General features: G+C 59.3%; 2 protein-coding genes across 3 annotated transcripts in view; both read left to right on the plus strand.

Annotated features, from left to right (window-relative positions):
• Nucleotides 1-2,601: 2,601 nt before the first annotated feature.
• Efhd2 (EF-hand domain family member D2) lies at nucleotides 2,602-12,306 on the plus strand. 2 transcript variants are annotated; one of them, XM_010610610.3, is made up of 4 exons: nucleotides 2,602-4,580; nucleotides 9,631-9,778; nucleotides 10,471-10,605; nucleotides 10,875-12,306. In XM_010610610.3, the coding sequence occupies exons 2-4, from the start codon at nucleotides 9,665-9,667 to the stop codon at nucleotides 11,004-11,006; spliced, it is 381 nt and encodes a 126-aa protein (XP_010608912.1). In that variant the 5' UTR covers nucleotides 2,602-4,580; nucleotides 9,631-9,664; the 3' UTR covers nucleotides 11,007-12,306. The 2 variants fall into 2 exon arrangements, with proteins under 2 accessions (XP_010608912.1, XP_010608911.1); XM_010610609.3 differs by lacking the exon at nucleotides 2,602-4,580 and adding an exon at nucleotides 4,670-5,427.
• A 3,770-nt stretch (nucleotides 12,307-16,076) lies between these two features.
• The window catches only part of Ctrc (chymotrypsin C), a 5,394-nt gene continuing 2,131 nt past the window's right edge, over nucleotides 16,077-19,339 (plus strand). The window contains exons 1-5 of the mRNA XM_010610622.1: nucleotides 16,077-16,137; nucleotides 16,866-16,957; nucleotides 17,040-17,137; nucleotides 18,292-18,417; nucleotides 19,089-19,115. Of these exons, the coding sequence (XP_010608924.1) occupies nucleotides 16,098-16,137; nucleotides 16,866-16,957; nucleotides 17,040-17,137; nucleotides 18,292-18,417; nucleotides 19,089-19,115 (383 nt within the window). The 5' untranslated portion in view covers nucleotides 16,077-16,097. The remainder of the gene's footprint in view (nucleotides 16,138-16,865; nucleotides 16,958-17,039; nucleotides 17,138-18,291; nucleotides 18,418-19,088; nucleotides 19,116-19,339) is intronic.

Consider the following 19,339-nt stretch of genomic DNA (forward strand, 5'->3'; position numbering starts at 1 on the left):
CCTCTGACCTGGACCTCTGTGGAAGTCCAGGGCCGGAGCAGCCCAGCTGCGAATCCAGGTCCTGTTCCTCAAAGCCAGCAGAGCAAGCCAGGAGAGGGAGTTTCCATATTCCAGGAAGAGTGGACTGAAAATGCCGCCCAGGGTAGCTGTGGCTTTGCTGAGTGACTTCCTTGTAGTTTGCCCCATGGGAGAGCCCAGAGGCAGGCGCTGTACAAGGACAGATCTCAGCCTTGATAGGACCGGTGCCAGATGAGCTCACCGGGGCTCCCGGTGACGCCATAACTTGGGGTTTTTCATCACCCTGTACCCATGAGGACCTGGGGCACAGACAGTCGAATAACTCGCTGAGACCACAGGGCTAGAAGCCCACGTTGTTCCTTTCTGGGTTTCCCATCACAGGCTCCGGTGTCTGCCGTTCACATCCTCCATGTGAAAGGCCGATTCTCTACCTCATGTACCTGCATCTGTTTGACAGGAGCCCCAGTTTCTCCTCTCCCGGAGAGCCCTCCTCCTCGGGCTTCCGTGGGATCCCTACCCCAGCCCCACCCCGAGTGGTTTGGGAGGACCCAGACACCCCCAAAGGAGCAGGGGATGGGAGGCCGCAGCTTGGTTGGCAGAGGCATGAGGGCAGGGTCTTGAATCTGTGATTGCAAAGCACGCCGTTGGGGGCCAGTTCGATAAGGGGTGCTTTGGAGGGGTCGGGACGCTGGGCTCCTAAGCTACCCACCTCTTGGCAGCAGCACTGCTGGTTGAAGTTTTGGGAGGGTGGAGGGGACGGGAAAGGGCCGGGAAGCTGGACCTCTGGAGCAGGAAGTGTCGCCCGCTGGGGGCCTTGGCCAGGGTGAGAGGCTGCAGATTTTGTATTCAAGGAAACAAGGCTTCGCTGTGCAGCCCAGCCGGCCCAGCTCCGGCTGTGAGCGGCCAACAGACGACTCTCATGAAAGACAAAACCACTGTTTTGTTTCCACCACCCAAGTGGGCCTGCAGCCTCCTGGGTCCCAGCAGGGCCTTGCTGAGAACAGAGGGCAGGGAGAAAGGCGCAGCCAACAAACAGAGACGGTAGAGGACTGGGAGCCGGCCTTTCCTCAGGGGCCACAGCTGGGAAGCCAGACTTCCAGCCCAGCCAGCTGGCCCTCCCCGGGCCTCAGTCTCCCCATCTGTTGAAGGTGCGGCTGTATGTGAGGGGTCCCCAGGTCCTTTGGCATTGAGCTTCGTATTTCTGAGCCCTTCTACATGTCAGAACTGCATGTGGTCCTACAGGTGCATCCTGAGGGTGGCACCCTCGGGGACACAGGGCTCTGTGCCATCACTGACCTCCATGCTTATAGCCGTGGACTTCCTCCCGGAACAGGAGTTGGCTTCTGCCCTCCTCCGCATTCTAAAGAAGAGGAAGCTGAGACCCCAGTGTGTATTTGCTCAGGGTCATGCGGAGGACTCCGCCCTCATCTGCGCTGTGGGGACCGTGGTCCCCACTCTTGGGCAGAGACTTGGAGATGATGCACAAGGTCCAGCCAGGGCACACAGGGCATCGCGTCGTGGAGTGGACGCTCGGCCCCTCGTGTGGCCTCGGGGATCCACAGCCTCAGACCCCCTTCCTTCTTCCTCCCTCCCTCTAGGAAGGGGCACAGGTAGCCTCAGAGACCCTCAGGGACGCCCACCCCTGGTTGGCACAGTAAGACTCTACTCTGGAAGCCGAAACCTGCTGGAAGGCAGGCAGCCTTGGAACCTGAGGAAGGTGGCCTAGTTCCTGTCCATCCCTGGCCCCGGTTCCTCCCCACCCGTCACATGATCCCTTGCGTCAGGCAGGCAGGCTGGCTTCCCTTTGGTTCTGGTTGCTCTTCCCCTCCCGGGTTCCTGAGGCCACCTGCCCTTTCCATCCTTGGACTGCGGAGCCCGAAGCCATGGGTTCCGATCCCAGGTGTGGGCCCTGGAGCAAGTTCTTTAAACCTGAATGCCGGCTCGGTTCCTCACCCTGGGACACAGATGAAATAGTACCCACTTCATAGGGCTGGAAAGTACTTAATCTAGCACTTGGCACAAAGAGAGCACTCACTAAGTCACTGTCGCCATCACCCCCAGTCCAACATAGCCCTCTCCTGGCTGGTGGTCACCAGCACAGATACCAGGACAGCCCCATGCCGGCTGCTGCTGCCAGGCTGGCCACAACCCTTTGCCGTGGACCAGAGTGACAAACACCCAGTGTGAGAATCTCCCTTTCCTCCTGCCAGGCAGACTCTGATTGACAGCTACATACGGCTTCGGTAAATAGCAAAAGTGGAGAAATGAATTCATTATCACTTAATTATGTGGAAGGCAGGTGGCAGAAAAAAGGGAAGACCGAATAGCCGGGAATGACCCAGGACTGGGACTCCAGCACCTGCCTCCCCACACTACTGGCTATGGGGCTTCTCTGAGCCTGTCTCCCCTGGGGCTGCAGAGCCTTCCCGATAAAGGATCGAGGACTCGTGAGAAAGCCCAACCCTTGTCTGGGCTGCACGCTGTTTATGAAAATGGATGTTTATGGAAAGCAAGGTTCCGTCCACTTGCTCATTTGTCCAACAAACGCCGTATTGAACTTCTGCTATGAGCCAGTTCCAGAGAATGGAGGCTCGAGAGGCTTAAAGTCTCATGGAGAATGGTGATGTTCGGGGGTCTTTAGGGTCAGAGAGGCTGGAATGGAAGGGCTCCTGTTCCTCCCACGGACCAGAGGCTGTCGCTGCAGCCAGCCCTGCCCTGCGTCCTCCGTGCTACGTGGTTAAGGCTGCGATACTTGGGGGTCGATTTGACCCTCACACCGACACAGGGAGGCTGATGTGACATTGTCCCCACTTGCCAGCAGAGGGAACAGAGGCTCAAAGAGATTGTGTCACTTGCTCGAGGTTTTATGCTGTGGCAAGATTAAAACCAGGTGCACCTGCAGGGAGCCCCGAGCAGTCTGTGGACTGTGGCCCTGGCTGGGGGTGAGGACGTCCGCAGGGTCTTAGAGGAGCTCTCTACAGAGGCAGAGTCCGGGTCCTCACCTGCCACAGCCCAGGGCTCGGCTCTCAGGGAGCTGCCCACACCCTGGGGAGGAAGGATTCCCTGAGCCTGGGCCCACTCTGTTCCTCCCACTTCCTGTCTGCACTGAGTCACCTCTCCTCACCCTCTCGGGGGACTTCTGGGTCCCCCTTGACTTGCACCCTCCTGCCTTCTCCTCTTCTAAGTCTTGTCTCCTCTGCCTCTGCTGCCTGAGTGCCAGGTGTGGGCCTGGCTTCAGCTGGAAGAGCCTGGGCCCCGTGGGCTCCAGCAGGTCAGAGGCCCTTCCCCAAGGCCAGCCAAGCGGGAGGAGGTGTGGCCAATCCCCACACCCTCCCGGAGCTGACTGCCCCGGGCTGCACTTCCGCCTTTCAGGGAGGGGAGGGGAGGGGCCGGTGCCAGGGCGTGGCTAGTCAAGGCCAGGGCCCGGCAGTCCAGAGCACAGAGGCGCCCATCCTCGCATCCGGCCACTCACAGGCCACCGCTGAGTCCTCTCACCACCCTGGAGATGAACATCCCTATATTATAGGCGCCGAGGCTGCATCTCAGAAGGGCTGTGTGACTTTCCAAAGTCACACAGCTCATAAGGGGCAGAGGTGGGATTTTGAACCTGCCAGAACAGTCCGCATCTTAACCGGACACCCCAGGTGTGGTCAGGCCAGCCCACAGCTCTTCCTGCCACCTGCCTAGGGCCAACCTTCGATAGGTTAGTTACCTCCTCTGTCTGAGCTGTTCAGGGTTAATAAGACTAAATAATAATAGGGGCGTTCGATAAACACTCTGTATGATCCGGATCGTAATAGCACCATTATGAGGAAGGGCAGGCAGGGAAGGAGACAGTGGTGGAGGAGATGGCCCTCTGCGACTGTGGCTCAGCGTGAGGGTGGCTCGAACACAACGTCAGGATGACCCCAGCCTCGATGGCACCCAGCAGGTCACTGCCAGCTGGGAGGCTCCCACTGGGTCCTAGAACACTGAGCAGCCGTGGGCAGCGAGCGCCGCATCCTGGCTCCCTCCCTGGGTCCTCACTCCCACCCCACTCCCTCCCCGGGAAGACAGGACAGGGGGAAGTGGCGGGACGTCCACCGCGCGATGCCAGCTGGGCCTCGCTCCAGGAGCGGGCAGGTCAGGAATTGTGTGTCGAGGACTTAGCAGCCCTGCAGAACCTGCCTTTCCATTTCCCGGGACACACCGGTCCCTGGCGCTTCCCCGAGGCGGGAAGGGGACTGTTACAGTGCCATGTATAGGTGGTGAGCACCTACTGTGCGCTGCCTGTGCCATATCCACCGTTGCACTGACAGGAACAGAGGCATCGACCAGGTGAATCTGATTTCTGAGTCCAAAGCCAGTGGGACTGCAGGCTCCTGAGCCTTTAAGCCACACCCTCTCCAGTGGCCTGTCCACCCAGGGCTCTGCCCGCCCAAAAGGCCATCAGCAAAGGCCTGGACAGACTCGGGGTCCCTCACGCACCCAAGCCAGCTGGCCCCCTCCTCTGCGCAGCAGCTGTGATGGCTGCTTCAGGATGCAGGAAAAGGACACAGCCCGAAGGGGCCTCCTTAGGGCAGGTGAGCGCCCGTCTTCAGAGGGAGCCCTCTGTCAGCTACACCTTTCTTGCCTCTACCTGTGGTGGCTCCTTAGCTTCCTTTCTGAGCCTGGGTCTCCTCGTCTGTCAATCAGGGATGGTCACGCCTGCTTCACAGTTCTTGTAAAGATCTGGCACCAAACACTTGAGTGGTGAGGGCTCAGCAGCTTGGCCGGTGCCAACTGTGTGGGTGTGGGAGGCCTGGGTGCGGGGCCCCGCGCCCCTTGGTTATCAGAACTGGTGGTGTCCAGAAGCGGCCGGTGTGCCGTGGGGGATGGGAGGGGTTCTGTCACCAGTGTCCCGGGCAGCAGCTTCTGAGAACTATTCAGAGGAGGCAGGCAGGAATGTGGGCGTGATGCCAGGCCCGCAGCCCCCTTCCCTGGAGAAAAGCGCTGAGCTCCCAGCCTGCAGCTTTGCTGCCCGGTTTGCTGGATAGCCTTGGCTTCCCGAGCAGGCCCCACACGGTTCTCAGCCAGTCTCCCAAGCCCCAGAATGTGGGACGCTCCGGGAGAGGGAGAAGGGAGAGAGAAAGCTTCCAGCTAGCAGAGTCTGAAGTCCACCTGCCTGCTGTGGCCTCAGACTGCTGGCTGCCCTCTCTGGTCCCCACTCCCTCCATAATGGGAAGCAGATGGAGGCTGTGGATGGATCTTGGGGGTGGCCTGCCTGGTCCTGGACCCTCGGACCCTCAGTACCCACTCAGGGAAGAGGGCACGGGAGGAGAGGTCTGCCCCAGGCGGGCACATGCAGGACTGTGCGCCTCCACCTGCAGGCAGCACAGCGAGCGTCTCCCGCTTCGTCACTTCCCTCCAGAGAGACAGGAGAGCCATCGGGTGAGCCCTCTTCTGCCTGTCCCATAGCCTCTGCCCTTCCACTGCTCCCGGGCTGCGGGGTCTTTCAGTTGGGCCAAAGGGGAGGAGGTAGAGGGACCAGGCCAGGCCCCCATAAGCCTTTCCCCCGACCCCTGCACTGTCAGGACTGGAGCCCCTGGGAGAAGCCAGTGTTTTGTTTTGTTCGGTACCGGGGACGTAATGCAGGACCTTGCACTTGCGAGGCAGGCAATGGCACCACTGAGCTAAATCCCAGGCTCCCTTTTTTTGTTTTTTTGTTTTTGTTTTTGTTTTTTTGAGACAGGGTCTCACTATGTAGTTGAGACTGATCTGGAACTCTCTATGTAGCCCAAGCTGGTCTCAAACTCACAGCGATCCTCCTGCCTCAGCCTCCCGAGTGCTGAGATTACAGGCGTGCACCATCACGCCCGGCCCAGCCCCTATTTTTTATCATTACAAATATCACCATTTTTAAATACTAAGGTGTAAAGTACTTAATGTATCTGGGTATTGTTCCACACGCCTATCTTCCCAGCACTTTGGAAGGCTAAGGCAGGAGGATTGCAAGTTTAAGCCCAGGCTGGGCATGTTAGTGAGACTGTCTCAGATTTTTAAAAAGAGCTGGGAATGTAGCTCAGTGCAGAGTCCCTAGGTTCAATCCCGAGGACTGACCAAAAAAAAAAAGAAACGTCCATAGAGCCAGGCGTGGTGGTGCACGCCTGTAATCCCAGCACTTGGAAGGCCGAGGCAGGAGGATCGCTGTGAGTTCGAGACCAGCCTGAGCTACATAGTGAGTTCCAGGTCAGTCTCACTACATAGTGAGACCCTGTCTCAACAAACAAGCAAAACAAAAGGTCCATATAACAGCCATTGTTATAATAATGAAAATAACAGGTTTTAAGCACCTGCTGTGTGCTAGCCATTTTACAGTTCTAATCATAGTCGTACTTACTCCTTAATAGCCCTGAAGGTGGATGGGGACAGCAGTGGTAATTGGCAGTTGTCAGTGTGTATCCACGTCTCCGCGGGCCGGGCTCTGAACTAAGGGTATAAAGTGCCCATCCGCTCCTCCAACTCTCATGTCCGTGCCAACGCCAGTCACGGATGTGCCTGAGGAAGTGGAGGTCTGCGGGGTTCGGTGCCAAGGTCGCCAGCCAGCAGGTGGCAGAGCTGGGGCTTGGACGCAGGTCTGAGCACGCAGCCTCCAGGCCGTCTGCCGTCGGGCTGACCTGACCCCAGGTCTAGGCCACTTAGCGGTGTTGGTCCAGAGGCGCGCGGGCAAAGCCGCCTCCTGCGGGCCTTGGTGATGGATGGGATGGCACCACGGCCAGCCCCTGCACTGTCCCCCCGGGGCCAGAGCCTGCCAATGGGGAGCCCCACCCCGTAATTGATTGTCCCCTGATGGATATGGGCGGCCGTTCAAACCACAGTTTGATCCTTGGCCCAGCCAGGCCTGGAAGCTGCCAGAAGCAGAGCATCCAGAAACTTCAGTTCCTTCCAAGTTCAGAGGCTTTATCTGCACTGCTTCCTCTGAGGCTGAATTGCGATAGCTCCGGGAAAACACACAGTCGAGCCACGAAGACAGCTGGAACTCAGGCGGAGCTGCCGTTGGGGTTCCCAGGCCCGGGCCTGAGTCCCTGGTCCCCCCCTGACCTCGCAGGGCTGCAGAGGGCTATAAACACCAGGGCCGCAGATGAGCCTCACTGGTGCGGGGTGTGTGGCTGCCGCGCACAGAGCAGCTCTGCCCAGCCGGGACCTTTGAAGTGCTCGGCCGGTCAGCTCAGTCCGCCTCCCCCAGCAGGGCTTCTGCACCTCAGTGCCACTGACACGGGGCCGGGACTGACCCGTGTCCTGTGCCGTTCAGCAGTGTCTGGGCCTCTGCCCACCGGCGCCAGGGGCACCCTCTCCCCGGGGAGAGAACAGAGCACCTGCAGGTGTTGCCACATGGCCCCTGGGCACCTTTGAGGACCACGGGGCCATGCCGCTGAGGAGCCCAGGCAGCCTGGCTCCCCTTGGAGCCCAAGTCCAGAGAGAGGTGGGGGCTCCGTGTGCCCGATGGGCCCGGGAGCGGGGTGGAGCACAGGGCAGGCGCCTTTCCTGCCCGGGTGCTGCAGAGCTGCAAGGAGGGACCCTGCTGTCACCCGAGTCCCTCCAGGTGGAGGCCCCCAGCCCCCTCTGCCTGTCTGCCCCCACCAGCCCTCTCCAGGGGCAGGAAGGCAGCCTGGGGACCCTGTGCTCCCTCCAGGGTTCCCAAGTCACGTCTTTTTGCGTTGTCACTTCCAACCACTGACTCGCTCGCTTGAGAACTGTTTCTCACCCAAATGCTCCCCTCTGTGCAGAGCAAACACAGTCTGTGGCCCCAGGACATGGACAGGTGGCTGGGCACAGAGCAACCGTGCCTGTTTACAAGCCTGATGGACCTGGGTGGAAGCCCAGCTCCTCTTGACTGCTGTGTCACCTTAGGCAGGTCACTTAAACTCTCTGAGCCAGCTTAAGTGAATTTTCCAGCACAAAGGCAAATGTCAGGAAGCAGTCGCTATGAGGCGTGCAGTTTATGTCTAATTAGAGGAGGGAGCCAGAGATGCCTAAAGACATCCAGGAGTGAGCCATGTGTTCGTAGGGCGTCCAAGGCTCTAGGACGTGGCCTCTGTGTCACACCGCTGCCTCCAACAGTGCTGGCACTCAGCCAGCTGGAGGTCTCGGGCCTGCAGGAGTTTGCATCCACATGGGAAGCCTGTCCCAGGAAACAGGCAGGGCAGGTGTTTGGACAGCCCATAAGGGGCTGTGTGGCTTCCCCCAGGGGGGCACCAGCCTGGGTGTCACCACTGCAGCCCTGCCCCCACCCGTCTCTGCCTGGTGGTTTACAGGGCACACACAGGCCAGAGGCCTCCAGTCACCGTCCCCAGGCCAGGCTGCCCGGGTTCTCCGCCACTCCTGGGGCTCAGGGCTCTGCGTTCCCGGACATACCCTAGGCTTGTCCCTCCTGCTGTGACCCTCAGCCCTGCCACTGCCTCCCTCCTTGACTAAGGTGGCAGGAGACCCACTGGCATCCTAGCTCCTGTTAGGTCCTTTTTACCCTCCCTGCCCCAGGGGCTTCACAGAAGCTGGGGCCCTAAAGTTTGATTCCCAGCACAGAGAGACAAGAGATGCCACCTTTCAGTCTGGTAGCCTGTGCTTCTCAACTTGGGGTGGTCTCCCCCAACCCCACGCGTCCTGAGGCCTGGGAGACACGAATGTCCGGCTGTCACAGCATGGCGGGGGGACACTGCAGACATCTTGTGGCTCACAGGAAACCCTGCAGCAAGCCTCCCCTGCCCGCCCTCTGCAGCCGGGGGATCACCTGCCTGGCCCACGAGCTCTGCCACCAGGTGTGAAGCCGGGGTGTGGGCTGCGAGGCTCCTCAGTGTCTGTGGCGAGATGGGTCCACACCCCGTGGGTGTGTCAGGGCCCTGGGCCCCTTCCAGCCATGACAGGGACAGTATTGTAGTCAGCTAAGGTAGGGGGAAATGTTACAGGCAGTCGGGGCTACGTATCCCAGCTGTCCGGGGACTTGTGTTAGAGACCTGGCCCGAGACTGACACAATGACCAAGTCTGCCCACTTCCTCAGAAGACGAACATCTGGCCGAGATAAGTCTCGACAGACATCCGTCGCCCCAGGGGTGACCAAGACCTCCAGACCCACCCTTTCCTACAAAAGGCCTTTGTTCTTTCCCTGCACACTTGTCGCGTGACTTGTTCCCCCGTTGGATTGCTGTTACTTGAACGACTGTTCCTGTGACCTTACAGGGCGATCATAGCTGTAACCCATGTGGGTTTTGCTCTATAAAGCTCCCCTGTAAAGTGGGGTCCCCAGCTACCCCTTCCAGTCTCCTCCTGCCTCTCAGGAGCTAGATTTTCCCACTCTTAACCTCCGTTCCTAAAATCCATTCTTCGCTTTTTAGAAAACACAAGCTTGGTGTATCACACATCTGACAGATTGGGAGATTTTTTTAAAAAGTTATATCGGACCTGGGATTTAGCTCAGCGGTGCTGCCGCCTGCCTTGCAAGTGCAAGGTCCCAGAGTTCGGTCCCCAATACCAAAAAAAAAACAAAAGATTAGCAGGTAAAGTATTTTCATGTTTCATCTCCTGCATCAACACCGTGGGAAGAGGCACTCTGAGCCCCTAGGATCCCTGCACTAACCTTGTGGCCTCTGCACCCATAGGTACGACGCTGGGCGAGATGGCTTCATAGATCTGATGGAGCTGAAGCTCATGATGGAGAAACTTGGGGCTCCCCAGACCCACCTGGGCCTGAAGAACATGATCAAGGAGGTGGACGAGGACTTCGACAGCAAGCTCAGCTTCCGGGAGGTGAGCCTGGCCAGCCCTCTCCCTACACGGGCCGCAGCTGACAGGCAGCTGGCACTACACTGGGCGACTTCACCCTCAGGAACTTGGTCCTTGCTCTGTTCCACGGGAAGGACAAGGGGTCTCGAAGCCGGGTGACCGTGGCCCTTGACCCTGGGGAGCCTGAGGTGGCTTGCAGGGGGGCCCTTGGGAGAGTCCTGGCCTGGGGAAGCCGGCTGGAAGCTAAGAGGGGCCAGGGAGAGGGGTGGGGCGGCGCAGGCATCTTGGGAGAGTCCTGGCCTGGGGAAGCCGGCTGGAAGCTAAGAGGGGCCAGGGAGAGGGGTGGGCCGCCTAGGGAGCCATTTGAAGGGGGACACAGGTTCAGATCCCCTTGGGCCTGAGACTTAAGGCAACTGCTGTCTCCGAGCCTTCCTTGCAGAAGGAACAAGTGGGATGTTTGTCTGGGGAGCACTGGGAGATGAAAGGTGGGTTGTGGCTGTCAGCGGAAGCTGAATGTGGACAGAACAGATGAGGCACCTGGCCGCCCATTGTGCAGATGGGCAGACTGAGGAGCAGAGAGGGAGGGACGGGCACGGGGGAGTGAGGCCCAGCTCTTCGGCTCCCAGAGGGCAGAAGCCCGAGGTTGGCCTGGTGCGGCAGGGACTTTGGCCCCTGAGGTCCCTCCTGACACCTCGGACCCTTCCTCCCCGCTGCAGTTCCTCCTGATCTTCCGAAAGGCGGCGGCCGGGGAGCTGCAGGAGGACAGCGGGCTGCACGTGCTGGCACGCCTCTCCGAGATCGATGTCTCCACTGAGGGCGTCAAGGGCGCCAAGAGCTTCTTCGAGGCCAAGGTGAGGAGTGAGGACCTCGTGCATCCAGGCCCCTTCCCGTCCACGCTGACTTCCCGTGGGGTGGGCATAGGCCGTCAGCAGCGGGGACTGGGGGACGGCAGAGTAGGTCTGGGACCGCACGTCCCCTTGGGGATGCTGACCTCAGCCCCAGCTTGGGGACAGCCGCAGGACCCCAGGCTCCAAATGGAGAAACTGAGGCTTGGGAAGGTGACCGCAACTCAAGGGACCAGGTTGGAGGCCCTGCTGGCCCTGACCCCTCCCGCCCTCAGGCGCAGGCCGTCAACGTGTCCAGCCGCTTCGAAGAGGAGATCAAGGCGGAGCAGGAGGAGAGGAAGAAGCAGGCGGAGGAGCTGAAACAGCGGAAGGCGGCCTTCAAGGAGCTGCAGTCCACTTTCAAGTAGCCGGGCCACAGCCACCACCGGGCCCTGCCCTGGCCCGGCAGGCAGGCGAGGGGGGTGAGGGTGCGCATGGGAGGCAGGCACGGGACTGCCGCTAAAAACCTGAATTGTGAATCAGGCTCATCCAGGAGTCTCCCGCGCTGCCCAGGCACTCCCTGTCCCCTCCCGCCGCTCCTGCGGTTGCAAGCCCCGTGCCGCCCATGCCTGGCCCAGCCCTCCCTGGCCACCCCTGCACCTCCCGCCCTGGCTCGAGGTTCCTTTGTCCCGGGTGCCTGCTCCCTCACCCACCCCTGGCCCATTCACCTGCTCTAACCAGCAGGCTGCCCTGCCCGGGCCCTGTCTGTCCCTTACCAGATGGGAGCAGCAGACACAAGAAGGATCATGGCTGTCGCCTTACAGTGGGACCCATGGGGCCCACAGCAGGCACAAGACCCCGCCCCAGGGCCTCTCCTCCAGCTCTGCCCCCTTCTCTCTGCTGGATGGGAAGGGCTTCTATTTTGGTGAAGGGACCCAGGCCCTGGTACTCCGCTATGATATGGAGATGGGGCCCAGCCCGGCAGGGTGAGGGGTCGCTGTGCAATCTACCTCACCGGCCTGCACTCTGCCAGGCCTCATGGGGTCATGGGCAGGGGCTCTGGGGGGCAGAAACACTGCTCCCTGACACCCCCGAGCACCCTGAAGGTCCTGGGGGGCTGTGGAGAGAGACGGGTGTGGAGGAGGGACTGGGCCCCCCAAGATGGGCTGGAAGTGTCTGCCGGCCCCTTCACACCCTCCTCCCCGAGTGACACCCCGCTTTGTCGCCAGCGGCTCCCACCTGTCACACCCGCCCCCAGGAAGCATGGGCCAGGCGCGGCCCCACCACCAGCCGCTCCCCCACAGCCCCCGTGCACTCGCTCACGTGTACGTCTGTGTGTGCGTCCGTCTGTCTTGCCGTGTCGTGAAACTGTGACCGTCACCCAGTCCAGACAAGTGAACGGCCTTCGAGGCCACGGTTATGCAACTCGCGGTGTTCGTCATGACTACGTCACGCTTTTTAAACTCGATCAATAACTCTTTATTTTAGTATACACCCAGGAGCGCCCGGGGCTCCCCCGGGACTCGAAGAGGTTTTATTTTTTTGGCCTCGGAACCTGCAGACGTCGGCCGTGCCTAGCCCTATGCGCGGCCTTCGCCCTGGATTGCGTTTGCCTTAGCGGATATATGTTTATACAGATGAATATAAAATCTCCTTTTCCTTTTGGCTTTTGGCTTTTTTTTTTCATCCCGTCTCAACCCCCCCCCCAAAAAAAAGCTACTTCTTCTTTCGGTGGTACGGTTATTTTTTTTAACTAAAGTAAGATAAAATTCTATATTCTTACGTGTGTGTGGTTCTTGCTGCTGCGTAGTGGAGCAGGGGCTGGGGAAAGGGGCAGGGTGAAGTCACCCGCGTGTGGGGGCCGTGCCTGACGGCCCTCCAGCGGCCGTGGCAGTGGTGCTGACCTTATTCCTCCTCGAATGAAGGACCGTGACAGTGGGGCGCTGGGCGCGGGGCTGGGCTGCCCACAGCCTGTACCTTGCGCCAAGGTGGCAGAGAACAGGCTGAACCTCCAGATCCCAGCCCCCCGTCTTCACGCCTCAAATGTTACCACCGCCACTGACCACGTGGTGGTTACAGCCAGACACCCCATTTGCTGAAAGCGCTCAGGACAGTCAGTGCTGTGTCTCTAAGTGGCATCGGGACTAAGGGTTCGGCGTGAATGCCGGTCTGGACCGGAAGCTCCCGCGTCTGGGTACCCACCGGGCTCCAGGTCTCCGCCTGATCCAGCCAAGGCTGAGGAGGGTCGTCCCTGGGAGCCGGGTGGGAAGGAGAGGTTGGGGACTAAGCTGGGCACCACTGCCCCTGGGCGGCCGTAGCTGGTAGTGCAGCACCCTCTGGCGTCCTCAGGGCCCTGCCTGGGGAAGGCCGGATGGAGGCGCCTTTGTGGGGCACCGCACTCCGAGCCTGAGAAGCCACCACCACCAGTGAAAGATGAGGCTAAGTGTGGCCTCTCGGTCTGCCTCGCCCAAAGGAAGGACGGCAGAACCACTAAGGTCCAGCTGCAGCTGCAGACCCCACACCCGGCTGGCCTGAAGCCTTCAGCACCAGAGACGGGGCTGCTGTCCCAGGCCAGGGCTCCCCAGCAGGCTCGGCCTGCACAACACCCACTGCCAGCCCTGGCGGGGAGGCACTGGGAATGAAGAAGCTGCAAGGGATCGGGGACCAGGAAACTTGGCTCCTTAGAACCCTGCCCAGGCCCCGTCTTCTCCCCGAGCCCCCTCCCACCGCCCCAACCCCCCACACCCCGAGAGGCAGCAGCTGCCCCCAGATCCTGTCCCAGCAGGCAGCAAACATGGCCCTGTCAGTGGCACCTGCTGGTTTCTCAGGCCTTCACCCAACCTCGGCATTGCTCTGCCGAGGCCCCAGTGCACATTTCTTGTGCTTGTTTTTCCAGCACAGCCTGTCCCAGACAGCTCAGTGACGCCGTGGCCAAGGTCCTGGGAGGCCCCAGTCCAGACCCCAGAAACCCCACAGCTCACTGCACGCACAATCTGCAGAGAAGGAAACTTCTCCTGCCGCCACCCTCCAGAACAAGGTCTGATCTCAAGATGCTCAGGCCCAGCACAGGCCTGCCGCACACAGGAGTGTGTGGATTCATGTACGTACATGCAGCATGTCAGCGCCTCACAGGCAAACAGCAGTCCGAACCCTAAATTTGCCGGCGAATCCAGCGAGATCTCTGGCTTCTTGGGTCACAGGCAGCTCTCCTCCCAGGGCCCCCCTCTGCCTATCCAGCCCCAGCTGCTCCCGTAACGGCCAACCCAGTGTAGGGCACCCTCTGACAAGTGTCACCCGGGCAGGTCCTGCTGCCCTGCAGCCTGGGCGAGGGCAATTTTCTCCTGGCTGCCAGGGCTTGTGGGATGTAGGTCAGGCCCAGAGGAGGTGCAGGGATGACCCTGTCAGGTGCCCAGCCTCAAGGCCATCCAGTCACAGGTGACCTCACGTGGGATCACTGTCCACTTGGCAGGGACAGGAGCCCAGCCCAGGGCCCACAAAAATGTCTTGAAATCTTAAAAATCAATAAAAGAAAGTTATGACTTTATATTCGTACAGTCATAAAAAATGACTTCTTTTTTTTTTTTTTTGAGACAGGGTCTCACTATGTAGCTCAGACTGCTCTGGAACTCACTGTGTAGCCCAGGCTGGTCTCGAACTTGCACTGTGCGCCACCACACCTGGCCAACTTTTAATGTATTTTGAGGAAGGGGCTCAAGAAGGGTAAGGAGCCTGATGACGGTTAAGTCTCTCTTATTAAGTTTCTCGTTCTCTTTCCATGCTTGGGGTTAAACCCAGGGCCACTGTACTACTAAGCAACATCTCAGCTCTTTTTAATTTATCTTGAGACAGAACCTTGCTGAGTAGCACGGGCTGGCGTTGAACTTGCAATCCTCCTGCCTCAGCCTCCCAAGCAGCTGGGATTACAGGTGTACACTGCCGCACCTAGCTCAGACTCAAACTTTCTCAGAAGGGCTAAATAACAACAATAATGATAACAACAAACCCTGGATAGTTTCTACCTCATATCAGACACTCCTCAAACAGCCTGAGGAGGCAGGTCCCTTTTTTGTTTTGGGGTTTTTTTTTGTTTTTGTTTTTGTTTTGAGACAGGATCTCAAAAAGGCTGGCCTTGAACTCACTATGTAGCCAAGGCTGACCTGGAATTCATAGCGATCTTCCTGCCTCAGCCTCCTGAGTTTGCTGGGATTACAGGCGTGTGCCACCATGCTTGGCTACCTCCATTTTAGAGAGAGAGAGAGAGAGAGAGAGAGAGAGAGAGAGAGAATACCCAAAGAGGTTAAATCACGATCAAAAGGTCACACAGCAGGAAAGCAGTTTTCCTTCCCTTGTGGAGTAGCCCAGCCCTGCAAAAGCCCTCATACACATCCCGTCTTCAGCATGTGCAGCACGTGAAGGAGGTCTTAGGTTTCTCGGGGACAAATATTTGGTGTTGCCTTCCGCAGGGGCCCCAGCTAGCAGACATCTCAGAACAAGGAAGTCGCCCTAAATCGTGAGCAGCCAGCAACCTCCTTACCTCCAAAAAAGGCTCCGTTTCTCCGTAAACACTAAAACAGCAGCAGCCCTCTTCTTCTGGCGCCACCTTCCCAATGCAGAGGGGACCATCACTGTCCACGTGGAGTTACCGCGCGGCACGTGCTCTGCGTGGGTCTGAGAATACCCGGATGCCTCCTGCAGGTGACACAGGCCTTGGGAGTCCCTGGTTCCAGAGAGTGCGAGGCCCAAAGAGGGCACCCAGGGCTGGGGGCTGACACAGGGACCAGGCACCCTGTCTCCTGCCACCAAGCCCTGCTCTCAGCCCTGTCCCCTTGTTCAGTGTGCAGCTCAGCGCAGTGAAGAGGTGAGCCGGGCAGCGCTCCGCAGCCCCTCTCTGAGCAGGAAGCCTGAGAGCCCAGGCCAGGCCAGGCCCCACACCCTCATATACCCGCCTCTCTGGGCCTTTATTTCCCATGCTGTGGCTGTTTTTCAATTGAGCTCATTGATTTTATACTAACAAAGTAATTCATTCCTCTTTCAAAAATTTTTTGCAAGTTAGAATCCTCCTTATCCCCAGTTAACCCAGTACATAGCGCTTTTTTTTTTTTTTTTTTTAATCAGGAAACAATTCCTAAGGGGCACGGGGTAGCCAACTCAGAAAAAACTTTCAAATGAGATCATGCAAGAACCAGGGAGCATGTGCTGGCTCATACCTAACAGATGCCTGATCAATACCTACAGACAGCGAGGTAGGAAGGGGAACACGAATGCACTCCAAGCTCCGGGAGGCAGCCCCCATGCGGCCCCTCAGAATGTGCTCTGTCCAGGGATATTTGGAAAGCCATGCTTTCAAGGCATCCCTGTTTCTCACCCAAATTAAACAATAACCACCCAAGGTCAGGGAAACGGCCTTGCCCAGCAGGTTTCTTGCTGGGACAGCCTGGCCTTGACCTGCAGGCCTCCCCGGCTCGGGCCTATAAGTGCCCTTCCCACCTGGACACCCGGGCAGTCCCACCACCCACACCATGCTGGGCATCGCGGTCCTCGCTGCGCTCCTGGCCTTTGGTAAGCGGGGGATGGGGAAGCTCACCTTGGGGCCACTGCGGGTCGGGCCGCAGGGCAGCTGTTTGTCCGGGGAGCCTCTGCCCTGCAGCACATGGCCGGCGAGCGCCGCCCCCAGAGGAGTGTGGCTGGGGGACGGGTCGCGGGAAGCCCTGGGCGAGGCCGGGACAAAGGAGCATCACCTTTCCCGGCAGCCTTTGCTCCCCCGTTTTGGAACCAAGGTCCCAGCTAAACGTCCTCTGCTCTCTGCAGGAGTAGTTCAAGTCCCTGGCCTCTCTCACTCTCACTGGCTGTCAGGCAAATGAGAGCACTTAATTAAGACTCCTTCCAGCCAACAACAGCAATGACAGCAGTAATGATAGCAGCTCCTGTTTACGGTGCGTTTGTTATGTGCAGGGAGCTGGGCTGAGCCCTTTACAGGCCGGAGCTAAGATGATCCTCAAGGCAACCTTGAAAGACAGGGTCTGTGTGGGTCCCCAGTTTGCAGTGAGGACAAAGGCCCAGGAGTTGGATGTCAGCCCAGGATCACATGGCTGGTAGCAGAACCAGGTGTCTCAGCACAGAAGACTCCGGATCCCCAGGGCTACTGTAGCTCTCAGGACAAACTCGCCACATTATGCCACGCCCCAACTCTGCAGAAAGGGAAGTCGAGGCCCAGAGACCTAGATGCCCCCCGCAGGCCACGCACTAAACGTCACAGCTGTGTCTGCCCCCCTCCCTGTGCCCCCCAGCCTCCAGCTGCGGGGTCCCCAGCTTCCCGCCGAATGTGTCTGCCAGGGTGGTCGGGGGAGACAACGCCGTGGCCCACAGCTGGCCCTGGCAGGTGAGGATGTTGTGGCACGGGAGGGACGGGGCGGCGGGTGGCCCAAGCGCAGGCTGAAACGGGGTCTCCTGTCTGCCCGAAGATCTCCCTGCAGTACCTCAAGGACAGCGAGTGGAGGCACACGTGTGGCGGCTCCTTGATCAGCAGCCAGCACGTCCTCACCGCCGCCCACTGCATTGAGTGAGTGGACAGTGCCCGGGACCGGCCGTCACCCTGGGGCGGGAGTCTGAGCCGGCTGCTTTTATTGAGCACCTAATACACACGCCAGGCACAGGGCTCAATAGGCTGCCTACATCCAGCAGCCCAGTTGTTCACTCCTGCGATCAACAGACTTTCCCTGTGTACACGCCCACGTGCCAGGACGCACAGCAGAGGACACAGTCCGAGAAACGGCTGGCCGAGTAAACTAGAGCGTAGCTAGCGGGGACGAGACCAATGAGGCCAGAAGAGGAGGCAGAGGATGAGGGTCTCCAGAGCTGAGACCGCAGGGCACACATGAGCAGAAACGTGCGGGCAAGAGCAGAGGGGCGCGGGTCTGGGGAAGGAAGGTGATCTGGGTGGCAGGAGAAGAGGGGCAGGGAGAGCCGGGAAGCGGCGTGGCAGAACAGTGCTGCAGGTTTCTCTAACAGCCTCACTCTTGAGCCTGAGAGTCGGAGCCGCCCTGGGGATCAGAGCCAGCGCACACCTGGTTGGCCTCATTTTGTTTCGTCTCGTTTTGTTTTTTAAAGCAGGGTCTCCGTATGTAGTCTAGGCTGCCCTTGAACTCACTGTGCAGCCCAGGCTGGTGCTGAACTTGTGTCAGTCCTCCTGCCTCGGCCTCCTGAGTGCTGAGACTTCAGGCGTATGCCAACACACCCAGCTTGCTGTCTATTTAAGAAACTCACTCAGCTGACTTGAGGACAGGCTTCAACGTGGCCAGGGGAGCAGGGATGTATCTCAGCAACAGAGTGCTTGGCTAGCATACCCAAGGTCCTGGGTTCAACCTCTAGTACTGCAAGAAAAAAATTAAACCTATTAATGACAAGCTTAGTTCATGCGCCAGCCCCGCTCGAGGAATGTAATCACTGTGTGCTGCAAACACATCCTAATAAAAACTGTGGCGGGCAGAGCCGAGGAAGTGAGGCAGCCGGTGCGCTATGGAGACAGCAAGAGGCCAGGCAGCTTGGACTCGGTCACCACTGCCCCACTTTCCGATGAGGAAACCAAGGCCCAGGGCTCCCAGGGGCAGCAGCAAAACCACAGCGTGAGCCGGGCGCTCGCACCCTTGCCCTCATCCTCCAGAGGGTCAGGACGAGGGGCTGGCTCCACCTTGACCCGGTGCCTTCTGCCGCCAGCAAATCCCTGACCTACCGCGTGGCCCTGGGCAAGAGCAACCTGACAGAGCCGGACGAGGAGGGCTCGGTGACCGTGGGCGTGGACGCCATCCACGTGCATGAGAAGTGGAACGCCCTCCTGGTGCAGTGAGTGCCAGCCGCCCAGGGTGCCCTGTGCACGCCCCGCACAGCCAGTGGCAGGTGTTGAGTGCAGACCACACCTCCCGCTGTAACACTGGCGAGGGCCCAAGGGCCTGAGTGTCCTGCCGGAGGCTTTGTGCAGTGCCGCCCCTTATTCATCTAGGGGACAGGGAACCGCGACTCAGGGAGGGTGAGAACAAGGTCCTGGGTCACACAGCCCAGTGCAGGGCAAAATCGGGAATCAAACCACGTCTGTGTAGATCTGTTCAGCTCTTGTTCTGATAACTGAAAATGTTTAAATGGCATCTGGTGCATACCTGTAGCCCAGCTACTCGGGGCTGAAGCAGGAGACTCACAAGTTCAAGGCCATCCCGGGGAACTTAGTGAGATCCTGTGTCAAAATAAAAATTTTAAAGGGGCTGGGAAGGTAGTTTAGTGGCTGAGCAAGTGGGAGGCCCGAGGTTCAACCCCCCAGGTTGGGGAAGAAGTTTAAAAAGGCCCCATGGACTGCCTCACGGTTATCATGCACGCCCAGCCCAGCCCACCTAGCCCCTTGCCAGACACCATCTCCCACTCGGATCCTCCCCACTAAGCCTCTTGCGACAACACCCCTGCCCCGGCCCACGCCGGCCCCAGCCCAGGACCCCTCCCCGCTCACCCCCTCGTCTGGGTTCCAGCAACGACATCGCCATCATCAAGCTGGCGTAAGTGGGAGGCCCGAGGTTCAACCCCCCAGGTTGGGGAAGAAGTTTAAAAAGGCCCCATGGACTACCTCACGGTTATCATGCACGCCCAGCCCAGCCCACCTAGCCCCTTGCCAGACACCATCTCCCGCTCGGATCCTCCCCACTAAGCCTCTTGCAACAACACCCCTGCCCTGGCCCACGCCGGCCCCAGCCCAGGACCCCTCCCCGCTCACCCCCTCGTC

Source organism: Fukomys damarensis, unplaced genomic scaffold, assembly GCF_012274545.1.
Source record: "Fukomys damarensis isolate Sample0158 unplaced genomic scaffold, DMR_v1.0_HiC HiC_scaffold_23, whole genome shotgun sequence".
NCBI lineage: Eukaryota > Metazoa > Chordata > Mammalia > Rodentia > Bathyergidae > Fukomys > Fukomys damarensis.

Bases quoted from the DNA above. Each gene is read 5' to 3' on its own strand.
- Efhd2 (XM_010610609.3), top strand. From the start codon at position 5,339: ATGCAGGACTGTGCGCCTCCACCTGCAGGCAGCACAGCGAGCGTCTCC. The intron at 5,428-9,630 runs GTGAGCCCTCTT...CTGCACCCATAG, and splicing joins AGAGACAGGAGAGCCATCGG to GTACGACGCTGGGCGAGATG. The intron at 9,779-10,470 runs GTGAGCCTGGCC...TCCCCGCTGCAG, and splicing joins GCAAGCTCAGCTTCCGGGAG to TTCCTCCTGATCTTCCGAAA.